The following is a 22,599-nucleotide window of genomic DNA, read 5'->3' as shown; positions in this document are numbered from 1 at the left end:
TACGTGCGTCCTGGTTAGTCGTCCGTCACACGCCTTGCTGTACTGAGTGGTTCCTCTTCAACTGTAACGCGTTCGACTTCCACTAGATGTCGCTAAAACCTCGGGGAAAAACACCGCTGTTGTGAGCATGCTTTATGGCATACTGAAGAGCTATAAAATATTATAAACGATTTTGTTTAATGGTTTATTAGAGGTGTGGTTGTGTAAAATGGGTTAAAATAATGTAATTCTCTAATGGACACATGGTTTTATAAATTTGTTTTAAAAATATTTGCTGTTTTCTGTTGAGCACAGTGGCTAAGTCTAACCCCTTATTGGCCCTTTCTTGATTTTTTTGTTTTTTTTTTAGATAATCTTAGGACCATCTTCTTAGCTGACAGCTGAAAATATGCATAATTTCAACATCACTACAAATATTGATTTGACATAAGATAAGATAAGATAAGATAAGATAAGATAGTCCTTTATTAGTCCCGCAGTGGGGAAATTCTCAGTGTGACAGCAGAAAGGGATAGCAAGACACTCAGTTACAAAAATTTAGATAAATAATTTACACTATATACACAATATAAATAAGAATTAAAAAAGCAATAACAATATTATTTACAGCAAAAGACTCTTAATTGCACATGGGGGAGGGGGGGGGTATTGCACATAGTATTCCCTGAATGCAGATTATAGTATTATATAGTATATATATAGTATTCCCTATATAGTATTCCCTGACATGCAAATTAACTGCCATAACCAAACGGTTAAGCAAAAAAAAAAAAAAAAAACCAACAACTTATATTTCTATTGCAAACAATATTTTGTTATAATCTGGATTTGACACGCTTGCATCACATTAGAAAAATTCATACAATATTTTAAATCCCTAGCTGTACTTTCAAAAATTTTGTCCAACATTAGTGCTACGTACCTATGTACCTACTGCTACTGCCAAGGCAAAATTATAGTTTATATTTTTATATATTTAATATCTTATATATTTTATTTTTTTATATTATAACTACTGTTCCCACTGTAAAGACATTTCCGCACATTTCCGCACTGGTGAATAGGCTATTCACCAGTTCTTCTTTTTTTTGTTGTTGTTTGTTTTAGACCAAAAAATCACACTCCAACAAAAGACTTCTTTTGTAAATCAGAATCAGGCAGCCAACACGTCATTTAGCCCAAACATTTAAGTGATAGAATCAACAGAACGTTTAAGAAAACTAAATACAGCTTGCCATGCAGCAGTGTAATCTACAGAGAAAAAAAAAAGAACTGCCAATGGGCCGGGACGCTCTGGAGCAGCTGTGAGTGGAACTGCATTCTCTGGAGCTCCATTCAGTAGGCCTACCTCTGGGATGAGCTGGAGTAGTGTTTGTGATCCAGAAAGAAAGAAGGCCCTGTTTATAGCTTTCATTTAGGGGAAGTCTTCTATGAACAGGTCTATTCCCACTTTTGGACAGTTAGTGTCTGATCTCACTTAATCCTATAAGTACGAAGGTACCTTTGGAAAGACACTATTAGACTTAGAGAAACTTGAGGAACTTTTAGAAGTTCTTCAGTTTAAAAAAGGTTCCTCAAAGTGCCTTAAGAGGTTCCTCCACAGTTTCAAACGGATGCATTTTATTGCTTTAACAGTGTAAAAGGAAATTCTTCTCTTTGCATGTTCCAGCTTAGAAAGCTGAGGTCAAGGCGAAGGGTCAGTCAGGCCATGGCCCCCCTGGAGCTCGAGGGTGGCAGCTTCTTACATGGCTCATATAGCTAATCAGATACAGACCTTAAAAATTCGAAAGCTAAATCCCGCACACATTAAGATCTCCACATCTGAGGAAAGATCACAGTTCCAGAACCTTCTGTCTTTACATAACCAGTGTCTTACAGCTATTTCTGCATTTCTCCTTTCAGTCTCAGTATTTTTTCTGTCCATTATTTTGCAAAAATTAAAAAAAATGTATGTACATATGGTGTGCAAGGGAGCATCTGCAGGGTACCCAACAGATTTAAGTAGACCAGACCTTAGGTCATTATTCTGATGATGTCATCACACACCCACTACACATAGCTCTGACCCATCTGGACACCAGGAGGAGAAATTGTACTTAAAGGTTTTTGTCTTTGAGCTGTGTTTTGTCTACAGCTCCACATTCAACACTACAATCCCTCCAAACTCATCACCACCAAGTTAGAAGATCTGAGAATGAACAGTTCAGCCTGGTTAGGGAACAGCTCCAAACAGGACAGGTGGGCTTTCTAGAGGATGGTGTGATCAGCTGAGTGCATCGTGACCTACAGTGCATCTACATCAAGCATTGCTGGACCAGGGCCAGGAATATAATGCAGTCATCCTAATAATGCACTCTTCTCTCTATCCCAGCCAGGAAAGTGCTCTCGAGCACTGAAAAGCCACAGAGAAAATGAGGAGGAGCTTCTTCACACAACTTATTCTGGCTCTCATTCAGGACAACACACATGGATATAAACTGATCAGCCAGAACATCAAAACCAGTTGCCTGATATTGTGTAGGCTCTCCTTGTGCTCAGACCCCTCAAGGCATGGACTCCAAAAACCTCTGAAGGTGTCCTGGGCCAAATATCTGTCACTTACGTTGTGAGGTGGGATCTCCATGAATTGCATCAATAAGCCTTATGCTTGCCTTACCTGTTTACAGATGGCAGTAATTAGTGTTCTTCATTTCACCTGTCAGTGGTTTTAATGTTATGGCCGATCAGTGTACATATACCATTCCTGATAAAGCACTCCTGCCAATACACACTGGACATTCTGTACTATACTCTATACTGTAATATGTGTATTTTTATTCGGCAGTTCTCCACTACTCTCAGCTTGATGTCGCACAGACTTGAGCACATAATATATTTGGACAAAAGTATTGGGACACTGCTTGTTCATTCACTGAAATCAAAAATATTATACGTCATAATATACATGTTTTGGTGAAATCTATTGTTGGAGTAACTGTCTGTACTGTCCAGGGAAGAAGGCCTTTAACTAAATTTTGGAACATTGGAAATTTTGGAACATTGCTGTGAGGTTTTGATTGCATTCAGCAGCAAGAGCATTAGAGAGGTCTGGATGTTGGATGGTCACCCCACCCCTACCTCATCCCCAACAACTCCCCAACTCATCCCAAAAGTATTGGATGGAGCACAATCCTTCATCCCAGAGAACAGCAGTTCCACTGCTCCACAGCTCAATGCTGGGGGGCTTTATACCCCTCTAGCTCAGGTTTATCTGCTCCAAAGGGTCTTGTTCTATTGGGAATACGTCTCTACAGGCAAAGTAGGCTAGGCAAGCTGTGTATGCTTGTGCATTTGCACAATTTTATAAATTTCATAATATATCTGTATATACCTTTTTAATACATTTTAATATGCCTAAATCTATCTTATATATATAGTCTGCACATGGTGGGGTTAGTTCCAACACAGTATTACAACCAAGCGCCCAGAGAGAAACCACAAGAGCACCCGTGTCCTCCCATATAAGTAACTTGTGACTTTAACAGTGGGTTCATTATTTAGTCAGACTACAGACTGGTCAGTTGGCCAGTTTGTCAACAGGAACATTGAATAATGTGACCTCTGTGATCCGTGGGAAAGACATCAGTAAACAGGGTTGGAAATCAGTAAACAGGGTGGTCAAACACACGGTCAGTGAGTGTGATGCTCTGGCATTAGTGTGGTATGTGAGGAAAACAGAACAGCAGCAGCTCCGCAAATCAGTTCAGACAGTCCAAAACGACACAAGCCACCATTACAAAGAACAGTGCACGCTTGACAGTTCAGTGGTGGTGGGGGGTGATGGGGGGGGTTGTTGTCTTTGGGCGGTCTGGTGGCTTTATCATGTTGCGGGTGCATTTTGATGGCCTGGTCTATTTAGAGAAAAAAATGCACTGGGTTATTCTGACTGATATTTATTTTATATTTTTTGAAGAGTAGGAAATGCTGTGCATCACATTCCAGTATGACCATGCTAGTTGAACCACCATGACAAAGCATGACCAACCTAACCACAGTGGCCCACCAGTATGACCAGCCTGATCAAACTAGTCAACCAGCTTGGCTAAGTTGGTCATGCTGATAAACCCTGCTAAACCATCAAACTCAAATGAAACCTTGCAAACGTGATTGACCAGCAAGGACCAAGAAGGTTGACAATCATGACCAATCATGTGATCAGCACCAACCTAACCACATTGGTCCACCAGTATTCTATGACTAGCTTAACCAAACTGGTCAACCAGCTTGGCCAAGTTGGTCATGCTGATAGACCTGCTAAACCATCACACCTAAATGAAAACAGCTCAGCTGGTCAACCAGCTTGCTTCCCAACATAGGGAAAGTTTTCACTTGGATGACCAGCTTTTTAAACCATCTAAGAACACTGGATTATTGGTCACTGGGTTGTGGGTTGTGAGTCCCACTGAGCCACTGCAACTTTCAACAACTTTCAACATTCAACACAGTGCTGTTTACCTGCTTCTTCAGTTGGGAGTAGGGCTGTGACAGGATGATAGGGAGATAGGGAGGCAGGGCTGCTCCCTGTTCTGGCACAGTGGCAGAGGTAGGGACAAGTCATTTAGTGTGCACAGCTGCTACAGGCTTTGCCTGTACTGATTAAATGTCGGCTAAAGAATACTGAAATTGAACACACTGATTCTTTTGAAGATATTAAATAACTAATGTTAACAGGTAACTTTTCAATCACTCACAACTACAACAACTACATCTCTCTCTCTCTCTCTCTCTCTCTCTCTCTCTCACACCTGTGTTTTGAGGGCGGACTGAACCATTTCATGAAACAGAAGGGGAGAGGCAAACCAAGGAGATCAGAGGCTCTGAATATTTACTTCTTGCCAAACAATAAAAAGTAAAGAAAACATTTTTTAAACATTTAAAATAAAATATTCTAAGAATGACGGACGTCTACTAGTCCTACCCCTTAACTCAGAAAGGCCGATTACACCCTGTGTAATAGTACAGGGACTTCTGTACAAACTGGTGGGGCTAATTTAAGGGGTTAATACTGAAATAAAAAAAAAATGTTTGTAAACGTTGTAACATCTAACATTTTTTAGGGCCCAGTCAGTCACAGGCCCTTTAGAATTGTCCTAACTCTAATCCCTCCTTTACCCACTCCCAACCCCCCACATATGATGCTCCTGTGTATGCTGTGTTCTTTAATATGATAACTCAAAAATACCACAAGTCAAAGGAGTTATTTTTGGATAAAAATGTTTATCTGTAGATGACAGTATCGCTTAGATCAACATGTGATCTTTGCACAATAAAAAGTAACAATACAGCGTAGAAATTGTTTAGCCATTTAAATACCTCCCTTGCAGAAACATCTGAGCCATTTTAAATCAATGAAATTGGAAAGAAAATTATTGCAGACACTTTGCCTAAAGAAAAAATAAAATAAAAAAGAAAACCATTAGAACTTCCTTCCAGGAAAATTCAGGAAAATACTGGAATTTTTTTTTTCTTCAAGAACACTAACAGGTTTCCTGACAACAACAGCTCAGATTCCAACAACTGTAATGTCAATATCCTCAAAGTGACACAAACACTTTCAGCATGTTCATGCCCGAGTCCTTCACTGAAGTCTCTACACTTTGTTCAAACATTTGTTCCCAGAAAAATCTCATCTGTGTATTAGCAAAAATCATGGCTAAGGAAAACCAAGAGAGTTTCAGTCCTGTTAAATGGACTGAACACGAATTGTCCATTACAATGCAATACTCATTAAATACGGTTTTCAAAAGTGGTTTCAGTAGTCTACCAACCATGATTGTTGCGCACACCCAAACTGCACGAGCTCATCTCTCAAGGATACAGATTATCATAAAATATTGCAATAGACAATTAAGAAGTTGATCTACAAAGAGGAAAATCTAGACAGCCCATTACAGCCCAGTGCAATTAGGAAGTCAGTCTACAAATTGAAGTTGAAATATAATATCAAAACTCTTCAAAAACATCCAGATTGTTTTTCTAAAATTCTCCAATAACATGCAAGAGTTTCACTTTCTGAATCAGTTCAAGATTCGAAAATGGAAAAACATCATGAGTAAATGACCACTGCTCGAAAGCTTCAGTAAGTATTAGCTAGTTCTGTTGATACACTGATGTAGGTCTATGAGCAATATAGTGAGCTTAATAATTAGTACAGTTTAAATGCTTCATAATGGAACGGTCAATTCTGCATAAACCCTTTCTGACCTCGTCTGTATGGGTGTTTATAAAGCTATGGGCACTTGCAGGACCTTTAAGTTGGGGGTTGGGGTTGTTGTGCTTGAGTTATTTATTAGAGAATTATTTAGAGAAGACATTAGGGAGATGAAACAGTGCCCTAATCACTGTATAGTGATTCCGCCATTCAGGAGTGGTTTTCAGCGCACTGTAACAATCCCACAGTGCACCACATTTTATATATATATATATATATATATATATATATATATATATATATATATATATATGTACAGCTCCGGAAAGCAACAAAGAGACCACCCTACATGATCAGTTTCCGTTTTTTTATGGGCAATATGTTTAGAGAAATTAACATTTGCAATGTATTTCATACACCATGGACAACATTTCCCCTAAATTCCAAATATAAATATTTGCTATTTAGAGCATTTATTTACAGAAATGACAACTGCTTAAAAACATGTGCTTAAGTAATGCAAAGAAATGTTTTTAATAATTATAATGCAAAGAAGTTATTATTCAGATTTATCACAGTACTAATATCTGAGCTTTGAGAGCATTCAGAAATCACTGTGGTGAAATAACCTTGACTGTCAATCACGGCTCTCCACTAGTCTTTCACATTACTGTTGGGTGACTTTATGCCAATCATAGTCTGCAAATTCAGGTAATTCAGCTTTGTTTTGATGAAATGCCTGGAATAAAACATCTGACATACATGTAGAGATGCAAATTTAAGAAAAAAATAAAGCGGCCTCTTAATTATTCTCCGAGCTGTATATATGTATAGCGTGCAACCAATGTATGCAAAACGGACATGGAATAATGGAATACTCATAATCCATTGAGCTGTTTGATTTGAAGATTCGCACACAGCTTCTCTGAGGAAGCCCGACGTTCAGACTGTTTATGAGATGCACTCTGCTGTCGGACTGCAATGTACGATGTCTCCGAAACCGTTCACTACCCCCTGGAATTCTGTTGCCTGTAACAGTGCTCTATATACTGATTGCATGTAGGGGATAGGGAATAGGGCACAGTTTCAGATACAGCTATCTACTTCCCACTTCAAACTAAATCTAACACACCCCATTCAGCCAATCAAGGACTTCTGAAGTCAGTCATTTTTGGGACGGTAGGTCTCCAGGAGCAGGGTTGAAGACCACTGACTTACAGTAAGTTCCATTTAGACTACTCCTCTGCACGATCTTCCTGCCTCAATAAGACCTTTAATATTTGCACGTATGAATGATTAAAATGCTGTTTATGACCAAACCTTTAATTGTAAATAGTAACTACAACCGAAATTGTTCACAGAGTGACTCCAGATTCAGCAGTGCTGAGACGATTGTGGAATATCTGTTACTGTGAATAGTTAAGTGAGTAAAAGATGTGCTGATTTCCAAAAGGCATGAAAACTTCGCTAATATTTTAAGAAAGATTACTTATTTTGTCCATCTTTTACATTTCACAAAGCGAATGAAGCATAGGTTTGGGCACCCTGCATGGTCAGTACTTAGTAACTTAGTTTTATATATATATCTTTTTGGAAGAATCACAGCATTAATTCTTGTTTTGGGGGATTTACACCCATTAAAAAAAAGCTTCAACTGTCAGAGCTTCTGTGAGATTCTTGGGTCATCTTGCTGCTCCACTCTTTCGAGATTTATCCACAGCTGTTCCACAGATGTTTAGGTTGGGGACTATGGGGGCCAGCTTTCCTCTTGAGATGATTTTGAGGTGTGTTCACGATCATTGTCCTGCAGAAGAAGCCTTCTTTTCAGTTTCAGCCTTTTTACAGATGGTGTGATGATTGCTTCTAGAATTTGCTGGGATTTGCAGGTGTCTCTGCACAGTCAAACAGTGCATCACCACTCCAGCGTCTGTTAAATCTTTCTGAAGCTCTTTTGCTTTGCCTAGCGATCCTACCAGCAGTCATCTCAGTAGGTTTTCCTGGTCTTCCAGACCTCAGCCTGACCTCTATCATTTCTGTTAACCACCATTTCTCAATTACATTACAAACTAAAGAACGTGCTACCAGAAAATCGTTTGCTAGTCTTCTCCTGCTTTGTGGGCTTCAATTACTTTAATGTTGAGAGTGCTCGTCAGCTCAGCAGCTTAGAGGAGCCCATGGCTCCTGATTGTCAGGACAAGGTTTGAAAAGCGTTGAAATTGGCATCATCTGGCCTTTCCTAACAATGGAGAGACCATGTAATATCACAGGGTGCTCCTTTCCTTTTTTCCAGTCTAAAATGTACAAAACAGAAATAATGCACTACTTTTGCCTAAAAAGTCAAAATAATGTTTCTGCTTTAACTTCATGTCTTTTGAAGATCTGTCCATGTCATCTCATCTTCTACTCACTTGATTATTCACAGTAACAGATTTTGCACTTTTGTAGGCCACTGTAGATGCAATTTTATTAATGATCTTATTTGTCTGTTAAAATCTGTTTTTCATGGTTTCTTACAGTCCTGGTAGTCCAGCTTTATCACTATTAGGGCAATATTTTATTACTGTGAGTTCAAGACACATGCACACTGTTTTTTTTTTCTCTGTAGGACATAGTCATACTTATATAACTGTATAACTGAATTTTAAGGAAAGCATCAGTTGAACTGCTTATTATTTTACACAAAACAGCAGATATCAACAGAAGAAGAGCTATATGTAATAGTTGCTAATAATAATAATAATGATAATAATAATAATGTGTCTACCAGACTGAACCCAGAGCTCATATCTGGGGCAACTGTCTCAGTTACTTCTGAAATTGCCTTTCCTTTTGAGCAACAACTAAATTAAAAAATCTCAAAACTGTATGTAATAATGAAAACTGTACGTGTATTAAAAGTGCCCATAGTCATAGAACCACCCATCATTAACATTTCTTTCATATAATAGATTTTCTCTATTTAATGCAGACATAAACATAGAGGCACCGTGTCGCTGCTGAAAGGTAAACCAGATCCCGTTTGTGCTAAATTCCACCCCCTCGCTTCACAGAAAATACGCTGGTTTTTCCTTTTTACAGACAAAACATTAGAAAAAAGGAGAAAAGGACAAAGTCTACCTTGCGACATATCATATCTACAGGGGTTTATTTTGTCCTTCACATGCATACTACCTGTGCCACAGCTGAGGGTCAAAAAATGCCATTATTAAATTCAATACTGAACGTGAGTGTATGGCGGAAACCTTACATTATACGTTGAGATGAACTTATGGAGTATGGTTGGTATAGGGTTTGTGTTAGTGAGATGCACGTTACTGACTATGCTTGTGTAAAAAAAAAAAAGAGGAAGTAAAAAGTAAAAAAGAAAAGTGGGAGCAACCTAACAGAGTAAACTTACAGAAACATTTACAGTGTATTGCACTCAGGCTACAGATCATTTGATGTTTGGTTGTCATTAGATCTACTTTAATATCTCATACCCCGTCTCCCAATAGAAAAATAAAAATCATCTCAGTATCAGTAGGTCTAAACAGACTAGAATTGATCCCACTGCTGCTATTTGATAAAAAAAAATGTACATTCACAAGAGGACAACAAAAGACAATTCAACTTGAAATTCAAATTGATATGTGCAAAAAACATTATAGATCTCTATAAAAAATATGTGCATATGAATAGATCTATTTTCTTCACCAATACAATATTTCCTCTATTTACAACATATGGTTTTAATAAAGTACAGAACATGTACAGATCTTATGTTTTTTTAATATATATATATTTGTTTGTTTGTTTATTTTATTTTAATTTGCTCTGTATACTCTTTTACAGAAAACAGCTGTTCAAGTTAATGACAAGATGGTATGGGATCAAGGAATAATCGTAATAATTAATAATAATAATAATAATAATAAAAAAAAACAAAAGAAAAACACCACACATCCTGAACTCAAATCAATGTGATTGAGCACTGGGAGTAAGAGAAGAGTTCCAAATGGAAACCTGAAATTGCATATCCCATCTTCCCCGATCACACACATATCAAAGTTGCCATTCCTGGCTGGCTTACATAATATTACATCTGAAAAAAACTTTGGCTACTGAATTAAGTGGTCGGTGCCCCACGTTCAAAAAAAGAAAGAAAGAAAAAAAGACCAGTGCCACGTTGTACGGTGCGCACCCAAACCTCTGTCTAAAGCCATTCAACCCTTCCTCATCTGGATCTGTATCATTGAGCAGTTCTGTTCACTGTGCTGAAGTCTGTGGATTCCTCCAGTCTGCTGTCAAATGGAGAGCGTGGCTGTGTGGACGGATTGTGTTCACACAGGTCGCCTGCCTGACTGCCCATGGAAGCGGGGTCCGCCTGGTCGAAGGTGAACTGTGGAAGAGAGAGATATTCTCCACAGTGCGACGGGTGCCTCTCCACTTTAATGAGAGGCTGGCTGGGGAGCTGGTGCTCCAGAAGATCTAGCGAGTCACGCTGCAGCATCAGCTCATAGGACGGCGTCCTTCTTCTCAACAACATGCTGCTCTCGGGCAGCTTCTTCCCGGACAACAGAGAAGCCGGGATCCCGACCTCCAGCGGTGGCTCAACGGAGATGCATGGAGGACTCATCTTTTTCTTCCTGGGGATGTGCAATGATTGTCCACGTGTGGGCAGGTGCTTCCTTTCAACGCCGCTGCTCAGATGGAACACGTCGTCGTCCAGGGAAGGGCAAATCTCAATGGAGTGCCGCCGGTGGTCATCTGTGACAGAGGGCTTGTCCAGGAAGCCCTCGGTGTCCACACTGAAGAACTTCTTAGCGTCCTTGTCTTTGAGGCCGCACATGGCCAAGTCGGCAGCGCTGCTGCAGTTCTTTATCGGGATGGGTAACAGCAGCCCCTGGGTGGTGTAGGGGGACAGCGAATGGCTCCGAGCCTCCGGCGGGACCCCCACCCACAGCCTGGCTGAGCTGTTGATGTGGCGCACCTCTTCGTCAGCTGGATCTGTTGAGTCGAACATGGAGCTGCTGGGACTGGTGCTGGTGCTGGTGCTGCCGCTGCTGGCCTGACTCGGAGGCCTGGAGGAGATGTCGTGCTGGCGGTGAGGGTGCTGGAGGATGTGGACGCGTGGGGAGCGGCTGCGAGGGGGCAGCAGTGGGGACACCTGCAGGCTGCTGGGGGAAGAGATTCGTGGCACTGGAAAGTTGAAGCTAGTTGCAGTTGTTGCAATCTGACGGTCCAGGTTGTCTTTGGGGTCGTAGGTTTGCACGTCGACGGAGTCATTCTTGAAAGCTTCCTTAAAGAGAAATAACAAAGCATGATCAGGAGGACAAGAACCGGAAAACCAGACCTAATGTCACTGTGATTTGACTGGATTCAATAGTATCCTTATGAAGTCCAGCATTCTGAATTATTGCTATTGCAAACTTTTGATATAGCCAGAGAATCAAACATGGGCACCTCATTTATTCATTTATTATTATAATCAATCAATATCATTGATTATAACATTCCAAAATCTATTTTGGAACACCCCCAATTTTCAGCAGTCCATTGGCAGTGTTGCATGGCCCAGGCAAGCCTGCTTTCTTGCTTTGCCATCTTAGCAATGATTATCTTATTGCCACTCCACCTGAAGTCAAACCTGCAGCTCCAAATCTTCTCTTCACAGCTAAAACTGAGGCCTGGTCCAGTGTTAAGCTGAGCTACAAGCAGCTGTTGACTCTCAGAAACTTGTCTTTGGATACTGTTGTGGTTCTGAGTCTGTCAGACCTCTTCCTGTACCAGACCTCTTCAGTGTCCTCCAGTTTCCAAGAGTCTTTTGATGGTAAAACTGTTCTCTAAAGGAAAGAGCTCCACTTTTAAGAGTTGCTTTATCTGTGTTTCCTCTTCTAGTCATTATGAGAGCAGTCTGAATGTGCAGTGTTGTGTAAATACTGAGGTATAGAGCCTGTTCAACACTGCTTTTATACATATAAAGGCCTTGTAAAATGTGAACTGTTTGCGTTGATTTGCAAAGCTGTATTTACTTCTGTTGCGACAAACCAGCTGTAAGTTATTAACCAATGATTTGTTCCTCAAAATGCCCTTTTTAAAAAAATTACATAATTTTCTCCATTCCCGGACAGGTTTCTGCTTGACATGGACCATTTCAAGCTCAATGGACATTGTACCATTTCAGATTATTCACTGTACTTAAATGTAAAAGCTTAAATGTCAATAAAAACTGGAAAGTTTGGGGGTGTTCTAAAACTTTTGACCAGTAGTGAAGTTGAATCGGCACCTTCGTATCAATGCATCAGAATGTCCAGATGCATTTAAGATCCCCATTTTGGACATTCAAATTCACCATTCAAAGCGAATCCTGGACAGTGAAGTAATGTGCAAAAGTGGTGCAGAGCTACTGTACCTGCCTACGTAGAGGCCTGCCTATGCTATGCGTGGGGGAAGGCATGGGAGGAGGGATCCTGGGCATGCAGACGTTAAAGTGGGGAAGAGGAGGAACACCAGGAACCTGGAGCAGGGAATGGCCCTCACAAGGCTGGGAGTGGATCGAGGTCACCGAGCCTATATGGAAAGTTAATGGGGGATTCAGTTCCATTAAGTCTCCACTGCATTAACTTCACTGTTTCCATTTAAGAAATCTTAAAGAAAGGAAAACACACAAGGTCATGAACCCTGTGTCTCAGACTTGGTGAAGTACCTAATTCGAGACATCCTTGAGTTGGCTCCAGCTCCTGCAGTGGGTACGGTGCGCTGGCTGGTCTCACCGGGCGGAACATGTAGCTGTCATTGGGCAACGAGTGCATCCTGGACACTGACATCTTCCGTGGAGAAAGAAAATTCTCCTGGGCCCCTTGCCTCTCCTCGTCCTGCTTGAGAGATATTCTCGTTTACCCATCAGTCCAGGTACATACACAACCCCCTCCCATCACCCATAAATCCGCACAAGCAAGCTCTTATAGCAGATCCATTCACCGGCTCACTGAAGCAGGCACCTTGGCAGGAGAGCCGGTCAGAAACTGCAGCAGCAAACAGCCTCAGCCTCCCCTACAGAGGCTCACTACCCATAACCCTTCAGCAGGTTTTCCTTGTGCTGTGACCATCTCGGCACTTAACCGAACACAAGGCTGACATGCTCTCTACCTCCACACAGTATCCAGATAGGACTCTCCCACACGCCAAGCTATCAGACCAGCTTCCTCACGAGACAATTACAGGGACGTTCGGGTTAGGTTCAGACTGCAGTTAGACCAAGTGGACTGAATCAGTTTTATGACCTGGGAGCTGAATGGTCAGGAAGGTCAGATTGGATTATAAGATATTAAACACCATAAAGTTTCAAATAATCAGAAATAGTCGCTACCAGACAAATTTATCAGAAGCTTATCAGAAGCTACCATCACAGAATCTGTTCACTAAAAATACAGTGATTTCTCCTGGTGTTTACTGGTGTTTAACAGCACAGCTGAGGACTCGGATCGGATAGGGGGGCAAAAAACATGATTGGGACATCCCTAATTAAGTGTTTTGAGTGTCCAGCAAGTCTGATCTCAATAATTTGATCTAAAAGCAGCACTTTCTACTTCTGAGAGCCTACTTATTTCTAGACTGGAGCCTATCTATTTTACAGGACAGAAAATTTCAGTAAAATCGTTATTCTCTCCTCAAATTCAGTGTTTACTTCTTCTATTTTAGCTTATATTTCTGATATATTTTGAATCTGAGCACTCTTGTGTAGAATTGTACTCACTTCTATGTCTTTGTTCATTTTTCATGACTGTGTTTCCATCATTTACATTTTCATTTATGGCATTTAGCTGACGCTCTTATCCAGAGGGACTTACAAGGTTACTCGTATTACAGAATTGGGCCATTGTAGTGTTAGGAGTCTTGCCCAAGGACTCTTGTTGGTGTAGCGCAGCATAGTCATCCAGATCGAGAAACAAACCCACGTGGTGTGGTAGCTCACTGGCAGGTAGGGGCGTTATCTGTTGCGCCACACCAACCCATCGGTTATTGATCGTTTCATGCTTTTGTTATTATTGTTCTGCTATCCAGTGTCAACGAGAGAGGGACAGGTTCTCCTTCTGAGGTGATCAGCTTCTGTTGAGTATCTGTGCTTTTTGTGCTCATTTAAACAAATAAGCTGGTCTCACTTACTTGTCCGGGTGAGTCAGGCCTTGGCCCCATGTAAGTCTCCCTTCCCTCTGGTCCACTAAAACTCTCTGCTGAGACATTCTGGACCTCCTTGTCCATCTCAGTGTTTGCCTCCATCTCAGCTTCCTCCTTGGCCTCCTTATTGCTCTCCTCCAGATGCTTCATCAGCACAGCTACCACCACGTTCACCAGCACAAACTGGGCCATCAGCACGAAGGTGACAAAGTAGAGTGGAGAGACCATGGGCAGGTAGGTAAGGCAGTTATCTTCAGGAGTGCACTCCCTTAAAGTGTCCTGCAGAAGACAGGCAGCATTTCTCTTATATATAAATATAAATTCTGGTTCATATTCTTTGTGATGGTATTTTCTGTGCTGTTCCACAGCTTCTATGCTCTATGTTATACTACCTTCATTATGCCATTCCAATTGTCCCCAGTTGAAACCCGGAACAGGGTCAAGAAAGCCATTCCAAAGTTCTCGAACGTGGCGTGTCGACTCAGTCCTTCACACGGGTTTTTGACGCAATCTGCAATTCATTGGTGGGCGTCAACAAGTGCCAGTCAGGCGCAGGCCCGCAACACACATTTCAAGCAGAAAAGCAATTCAAAAACCACCAATTACCCACTGTGGCTGCTTTAGAAAGCACAAGCATAATGCAAAGAGGATTTGTTGTATCTCTTAAAGGACAAACGAGCCGCTGCCCTCAGAAGTGTCTGACTCAATAATTAGCATTGATTTCAAAGTTAAAGGCGAATAAAAGCAATTAGAGTGCACGTCCTTCAAGACGGAGCTTAATCCCATCATTCTTCTGATAAGACGAGCCTCACGCAGGGAGCTACTTGACACAGAAATGTCTGCTTGAGCCCAGGGGCTACTTCTCATAAAAATAAGCTGCTGTCACAGGGGTAAGCTCGCGCAATTCTCTAAAGATCAGCAAAGCTAATTTAGCGCTCCCTTTTCTTTTACAACAGTGGACTACTGTAGTTTAGAGAGAGCTCCAGATTTGCATGGAAAGTTGCCCTTAAGGATCAAATCTAAACATCTCCGACCTCGAACCAAAAATGGCAGGCAGGCAGGCAGGCAGGCAGTGCAGAGTGCAGGCAGTGATGCTGAGAGAAGAAAGTGTGAGCACAGTAAAGGAATGCAGCACTGACCCAGTTTCCCGAAGAGCTCCACACCAAGTGCAGCGTAGATGAAGAAGAGGAGCATAAACAGCAAGCCCAGATTCCCCACCTAAAACGAGAGCACATGATTACATACTGTATTATTAAAGGATCAATCACACTCACACACACACACACACACACACACACACTCACCCTGCCTTTTTCATTTCTCACAAAACATAGACACACACACACACACACACACACACAGGAAGCATAATATGGGCAAAACTCAACACTGAAATCTGACTGCTGTGTATTGCGATAGTGGTGTGTACTGCAATACACTAGAACATACCGATGATCCCCTTGACAAGTATTTACATGAGCAAACTGAAAGCTTTAATTAATTCAAATAACCAAACGATATCTGTGATTGGCCAGCATACAATCAAACATTCAGTGACTGGATAGAAGCTCATTTGCACATTGTAGACTTTACTGTAGCAGCATTGTGATGGCTGATATCACAATAACCACTAGCAAACAGTATATTGTGCAGTCCAAACACAAAACACACACCCACAAGTACAGGGTGGGCCATTTATATGGATACACCTAAATTAAATGGGAATGGTTGGTGATGTGGTTACGTTAAAACCAAGCACACCATTGTTTTTCTTGTGAAATTCTCAATAGGTTTGATGTGTCACATGACCCTCTTCCCATTGAAAAAAACTAAAGTTGGATCCAAAATGGCTGACTTCAAAATGGCCTCCATGGTCACCACCCATCTTGAAAAGTTTTCCCCCTCCCATATACTAATGTGCCACAAACAGGAAATGAATATCACCAACCATTCCCATTTTATTTAGGTGTATCCATATAAATAGCCCACCCTGTACAAAGGATAAAGGCAAAGCAACGGCCTCCTGCAAAACAGCCCCAAAATTCAATGGATGTTTACCTGTGGAAGAGCCTGCATCACAGTGTCCAGCAATGCTCTCATGCCTTTGGCCATCTTCAGAAGCTTCAGCACTGTAAACAGTAAGCAAAATGTGAACCACACTCAGCAGTTCTGCAATTCTATCAGCACCTCTCGTAAATGATGATGTAAAGGAGTTCTTTGCTGACGGTTAAGAGGATGGATTACCTCTGGCTATTCTCAGAACCCTCATGATGCGAACGATGGTGGGGTTGATTGGAAGAGCGGCGCTCATCTTGATCTCCTCCAAGATGATACCCATGATGGAGAGAAGCACGATGGCCAAGTCCAGCTGGTTCCACCTGCCAGGAAACAGCACAGCCTATTGATTAGCACATACGCTTTAGTACATGCTGGATTTCTGAATGTATAGCCAGATGGTCTCCGTGATATACCAGGTGGCTGATTTTGCGTTGCTAGAGTGCTATAGCTAGACAGTTGCTCCAAAGCTGCTTAGGGGTTGTTAGGGTGTTGTTTAAGGTGGTTGCTAGGCAAAGGCTCCTATAGGGTTGACGTGGCATTGCTAACAACTGCTTAGTGGCTGCTAGGGTATCGCAACAATGGTGTTGTTAGGTGGTGGCTGGGTGTCCCAGGTGGTTGATATGATGTTGCTCTATGGGTTTTTTGCTAGGATCTTGCTAGGTAGTTGTTATAGTATCCAAAGTGGTTGCCAAGTGGTTGCTGTGGTTCCCCATGCGGTTGGTTGGGTGTTGTATTTGTATCATCCTGACACAACAAGGGTTTCCCCCATTCATTTCTATGGGAAAAACTCAATGCAAGCCTGGAGTTCTGGAGTTAGAGCGATGTTGATATTTCAAAAAATTGCAGGACAAAAAACTCAGGCAGAAAAATAAATAGAAACCGGAAAAAAGAAGAATATTAATAAGATAGAAAAACAGCTCGCCACTCCTTTGCCAACCATAAACAACATAAGGACACTTACATCTGGCCATATGCATTAATCCTGACTAATGTGGGATTAAATGACAAACTAGGGGAATCATGACTTTCCTCATTTCATGACGTTTGGTATAATTAAAACAAATGATTAACCTAAGAGCCGATCCATCACCCAACAAGAGACATCACAATTTCATGCATTATGCAAAAGCCATTAAATCATGATAAAATCATGATTTAATTGCACTGTTGAGTTAAATGATCAGAAAGATACAATGTGTTCTGCGCGCTGACAGGAGCTATCCTGTGATACTGTTCCAAAAGCCCAATTTTGGAACAAAAAGAACAATAACTCAATTGTCATCTTGCTCTAAATCAGTGTAAACCATTGTAATACAGATAGGAAGACATGCACTGCCAGTAACACAGCATGATACTGCTTTGGCTTTTAATCCACTTTTACTTTCATCTGGTTGAGCTTGGATTTGGCATCCAGAAGCTGAACTGTGAAACAATGCACTGCTGTAGTGCAGCTGAAAGCATACGCCTTTACAAAGCAGACTTTCTTCCTAGGGGAGAGGCCAGCATAAAAGAAAAGGCACTGAGGATGCACAGGCTGACAAGTTTCCCTACAGATCTCACTAGAGTGACCTTTACGAAAACTGGATTAGAATAAGCGGGGTTAAGTCAGTAATGAGAATCTAAAGTGTGGAGTCCCCATGATAACGTATTACACAATCAGAAGGACACTGTAATACATGGTCAGCTGTCTAAAAGGCAAAGGAGAGCCATAGTGCACTAAAACACCCCTTCTCCAAATAAAGTCCAGTACTTTACAGTGACAGATATACTGTGGTTTAACAAGGCTTAACCTTTGTACACAATTTATTTGATGCCAATCCATTCCGCCTCCCAAAAATCCCATTTATGCACCTCATTCTTAATTTACATATTTTAAAGTAAACACTTTAAGAAAACTCCCCAAACGAAAATGAACAACACTGCAAGTTTTTTGTGGCCCATCTAAGACAACCAGGAAAGCAGGGTATTCAACACAACGATCAAACCTGGTTTTGCTTTCTAAGTCACAAGCCTTCTTATTAAAATGATACTGCCCCCTATCTAATGGATCAGCCAGGGATCAAAATTGTCAGGTTGCAAAGTTAGTTAGTGTTTTTGGCCTTTTTGGGCTTTTTGGGCAGAAATTCAATTGCACACAGCAGAAAATTAATAACTACACAATGAGTGATTTTTATAAAGATCTGAGTAGCTGGAAACCTAAGGACACAATGGCAAGCACAGGATGGTGGGGCAGTGGTGGCTCAGCGGTTAGGGCTCCTTGCTATTGATGACAGGGTTGTGGGTTCGATACCCGGGCTCGGCAAGCTGCCACTTTTTACCCTCTCTGCTCCCCGGATGCCGCAGCAATGACTGCCCACTGCTCTGGGCATGTGTGCTCAATGTCCACTGCCCTGTGTGTGTTCACTACACGGATGGTGTCCATCACAAATGGTAAATATGGGTGTCTTGTCTTGTGTGTGTATGCAATATGGGAAAGTGGGCAAGCAAGAAAGAAAATGAGTGTGTACGTGTGTGTGGTGCAGTTGAGAGAGAGGGAGAGAGAGTGTGTATGTGATGCAAAAGAGAGAGAGAGAGATGTGAACTCAAGGTGAAGTAAAGGTTAGCTAGCTAGGGCAATCGGGGGCAAATGAGAATGAACTTAGAGGTAAAGTCTCCTTTAAAAGCTGCACCACCACTCCAGAGCGCAAAGTATTCATGTACCCAGATAGCTAAAAAAAGGGGGGGTGGGCAGAGGCTTGTTATCAATTAACCCAGGGGTGGGCCATTCACGGTCCTGGTGGGCCAGATTCCTGCACAGTTCTGTGCTTTTCCCAGTTCTAGGCAAGCACACCTGATTCAACTCTGTTAAGTGTGAGGTTCAGTAGGTCTGTTAGAGAAGGGAAATCAGCAAACTGTGCTGGACTCCAGCCCCCTTTGCCCACCCCTGATTTAAAGAAAACAGGCACTCAAACGGGCTGTTTTTAAAAGAGCTGTTCAGACAGGGTGAGAAAGGGTGCTTTTAGTGCTTGGTCCTTGCGGTACTTTGACCAAAGCACACCACAGACATTCTATTAAGACCCTAGGGAACTGTGTTAACTTGTAGAACATGGGTATGTCATAATTTCATCTTTTTTGTTACGTTCAAATACGTAAGAAAGCCAGTACGTAAACATCCAAAAAGACATTGGGAAAAGCTTAATTTTTTACATGCACCAAGACCTTGCTGCTGTACCTGTCTTTGAAGAATCGTCGGATGCCAAAGGCCACGAGTTTGAGAATAGCCTCCAAGATGAAGAAGATGGTAAAGACATAGTTGCAGTACTTTAAAGCTTCCTCTAGATACTGCAGGAAACAAAGACAACATCCATGACTGTTTAAGAACCATGTACCAGGCAACAATACACCAACAGATGGCTCCATCGGCGGAGTTGACTCACCATGGGTTGGTTGTAGTGCTCAATGGACATGGTGACCACATTGATGCAGATGATGAAAGTAATAAAAAGGTCCAGGTAGTGGTTGGAGCACAGTGTGTGGATATAGAGCCGGATCGGGGAGTAGTCTGCGTAGTAGGGTCTCTGTTGTGCCTCTGTTCCACACGTACACACCAGCACACACACACAGACACACAAACACATATGCAAACAGCATGTTCGGGTCAATGCAGTAAATTACAAGCAGTACAGCTAAATCAGTGAGGAACAAGCCAGAGGTGCTGAGCATGAGAGGAACATTCTGCAGCAGAGAAGGACTTTACGGCAATATTGAAGGCTGTACGAACTGTATTGGATGATGGATTTATCAGGTTAATATGCCTTATATTAGAAGGTTATGTAGCCCATCTGAACCCTTCTGAACCCTGAAGCCCTTCTCGTGCAGCATCATGCCTCCAGAAACATGCTGTACCGAGGACCAAACATGCTGTATTTCATAAACATGACAATCTTTGGCTGTGTGTAAGCATATCCAAGGAATGACTGTGAATCTTACAGGTGTTATTATACATAGTATTCAGCATTTTGAGCATTTCTCTCATTAAAAGAATGATTATCTTGAGGTTTGTAGGATCATGGTTTGTCTTATTCGTCACTAAATGTAATTCAAGAGTTTTGAAACCCAGACAAACTTTGAATCCATCTTTCTGAGTCTGCCATACAAAGCATGTTTACTGGTAACAACTTACCAAATACCAAGAGAGAGGCCAAGAGCTACCGTGTACTTGGCGTATGAAGATGCACATGCAGTCTAAGAGTTCCATTAGATTCCCACCAGATACAATGTGAGTCTGCCCTGAGGTCCTGCAGACCAACTGACTTTCCCTGTCGACTGAGATGAAATATGATGGCGGGGTGAAGGATAAATCAGCTGTACAATGAGGAGCACTTCCTCAAGCAGTTGGTGCCCAACTTCCTGTACATTCCTGTGCTGTCAAATGAAGCTGACAGCTGCTCATAAATCACTTATTCTTTCAGGGAAAGTTCCATCTTTTTTTAAGCCCTCATCATTGTGTGCTGTCATAAAAATGCACTCTTGACTGAGTAGAGATTGCATTCCTGAGGCTAGTCGTGACTCCTGGGTGCCAAAATGCTGGCTTGGCTGAAGAGCCAAAGGCGCTTTCCCCCACAGTCCTCACTAAAAGAGTGCTCTCAAGGTACAGGCAAAAAATCCCCCAACTAACCCAATGGCTCTGATAGGATGTAGGAGGTACTCAGAAGGTCTGTGATTAAATCAAAGCTGAAATTCTATAGTAACAAAAAGTTTCAGAACACCTCTTATGTTTGTAGTAGTCCACTGGCCGTGCTGCATAGCCAGCAAGCCTGCTTTTCTTGGTTTGCCATCTTATTCATTAGCAATGACTTTCTTACTGCCACTCCATTGGTCAACCCTGCAGCTCCTTTTCACAGCTGAAACTAAGACCTGCTCCAGTGTACAATATATTTGCAATGATAGAGGTAAGTTAATATAAAGAATGTCAAGATAGATGTTTTTCACCATCAGCTTGAGACAGCAATTGTAACTGATTGCAGAGAGAGGATTGAGTGAGTCGTAGAGGAAGAGAATGAAGAAGTCTGTGTTTATAAAATAACAAATGAAGTTTGTGACAGTCAGTTTCTTGTTAATGTAGTAACATTACAGTGTTGTTGTGTGAGCCACCTATCACACAAGCTGTTGACTCTCACCCTACACACACCCTGAGCGGTGGGCAGCCAACTCCAGCGCCCCGGGAGCAGAGAGGGTAAAGGGTGTTGCTCAAGGGCCCAACAGTGGCAGCTTGCCAAGCCCAGGAATCGAACCCACAACCCTGAGCCCGGCGCTCTAACCGCTGAGCCACCACTGCCCCATAAAAAAAGGATATATGGTTTGTAAATTGTTTGCATCAATTTTCAAAACTTAATTTACATATCAATAAGTTTTTCCCAAAACGTTTTTTTTATTTATTTATTTATTTTTTTTAGGCAATTTCTTTGACTTCTTTTTTAGGTCACTGGACATTGTACCGTCTCGGATAATTTACTGTTCTAAAACTTTTGATCGGTAGTGTAGCTTAGGGCTCCACAATATTGGGAATAAAATTTACATTGCACTTTTTTGCTATATATATATATATATATATATATATATATATATATATATATATATATATATATATATATATATATATATAGCAATATAAAAAGCAGAAAGACTAAGCAACATAAAAAATCTAAATCAAAAAATACCATGAAAATGAAAAAATAAAGCAACTTAAAAAAAAAAAAACTGTCAAAAAAAATAAAATAAATAAAAAAGCAAATAAAAAAGCAAATAAATTGAATTTCACACTGTACATATTGTGCAGCCCTAGTGTAGCTACAGATGCAGCACCACCAACCCTCTGACTGAATCAATGGCCCATTGGAAGGGGGATAAAACTGTCAGCTTTCATGTTACAGATCATTAGTCTGATAGCCCTGCTCTGTGTGTGTGTGCTAATACACAACACTCCTGAGCAACATATTCCTTATTCAGAGGGTCAGGTAACACCATGACCAATGCTTTTAGTCTTTAATTCTCCTGCTAGTCTTTCATTGCCCAGGTTGGAGTAATGCTGCTGCTGGCACTCTTTACACACAGTGATTAGACTGATTAGTGAGATGTTTACAGGCGTAGTGGGAATCTCTCTTATCCCCTCCTGATCTCTCCAGCGGGCCAATGTGTTGTGGCTCAACTGAACG

At 41.4% G+C, this 22,599-nt stretch overlaps 1 protein-coding gene across 4 annotated transcripts in view; it reads right to left on the bottom strand.

Annotated features, from left to right (window-relative positions):
• Positions 1–5,236: 5,236 nt before the first annotated feature.
• The window catches only part of cacna1ha (calcium channel, voltage-dependent, T type, alpha 1H subunit a), a 56,787-nt gene continuing 39,424 nt past the window's right edge, over positions 5,237–22,599 (bottom strand). For 2 of the 4 annotated variants that reach the window (XM_072676329.1, XM_072676330.1), the window contains exons 24-33: positions 19,822–19,973; positions 19,617–19,726; positions 16,592–16,725; positions 16,406–16,476; positions 15,487–15,565; positions 14,740–14,858; positions 14,336–14,626; positions 12,876–13,047; positions 12,582–12,739; positions 5,237–11,468 (exon numbers count right to left, since the gene is read on the bottom strand). In XM_072676329.1, the coding sequence (XP_072532430.1) occupies positions 10,419–11,468; positions 12,582–12,739; positions 12,876–13,047; positions 14,336–14,626; positions 14,740–14,858; positions 15,487–15,565; positions 16,406–16,476; positions 16,592–16,725; positions 19,617–19,726; positions 19,822–19,973 (2,336 nt within the window). In that variant the 3' untranslated portion in view covers positions 5,237–10,418. The remainder of the gene's footprint in view (positions 11,469–12,581; positions 12,740–12,875; positions 13,048–14,335; positions 14,627–14,739; positions 14,859–15,486; positions 15,566–16,405; positions 16,477–16,591; positions 16,726–19,616; positions 19,727–19,821; positions 19,974–22,599) is intronic. The other 2 variants (XM_072676332.1, XM_072676333.1) reach the window with 2 other exon arrangements.

Source organism: Salminus brasiliensis, chromosome 3 (assembly GCF_030463535.1).
Source record: "Salminus brasiliensis chromosome 3, fSalBra1.hap2, whole genome shotgun sequence".
NCBI classification, from domain to species: Eukaryota; Metazoa; Chordata; class Actinopteri; order Characiformes; family Bryconidae; genus Salminus; species Salminus brasiliensis.
The sequence above is the reverse complement of the archived record's forward strand: the minus strand, read 5'-3'. Positions and strand labels throughout refer to the sequence as shown.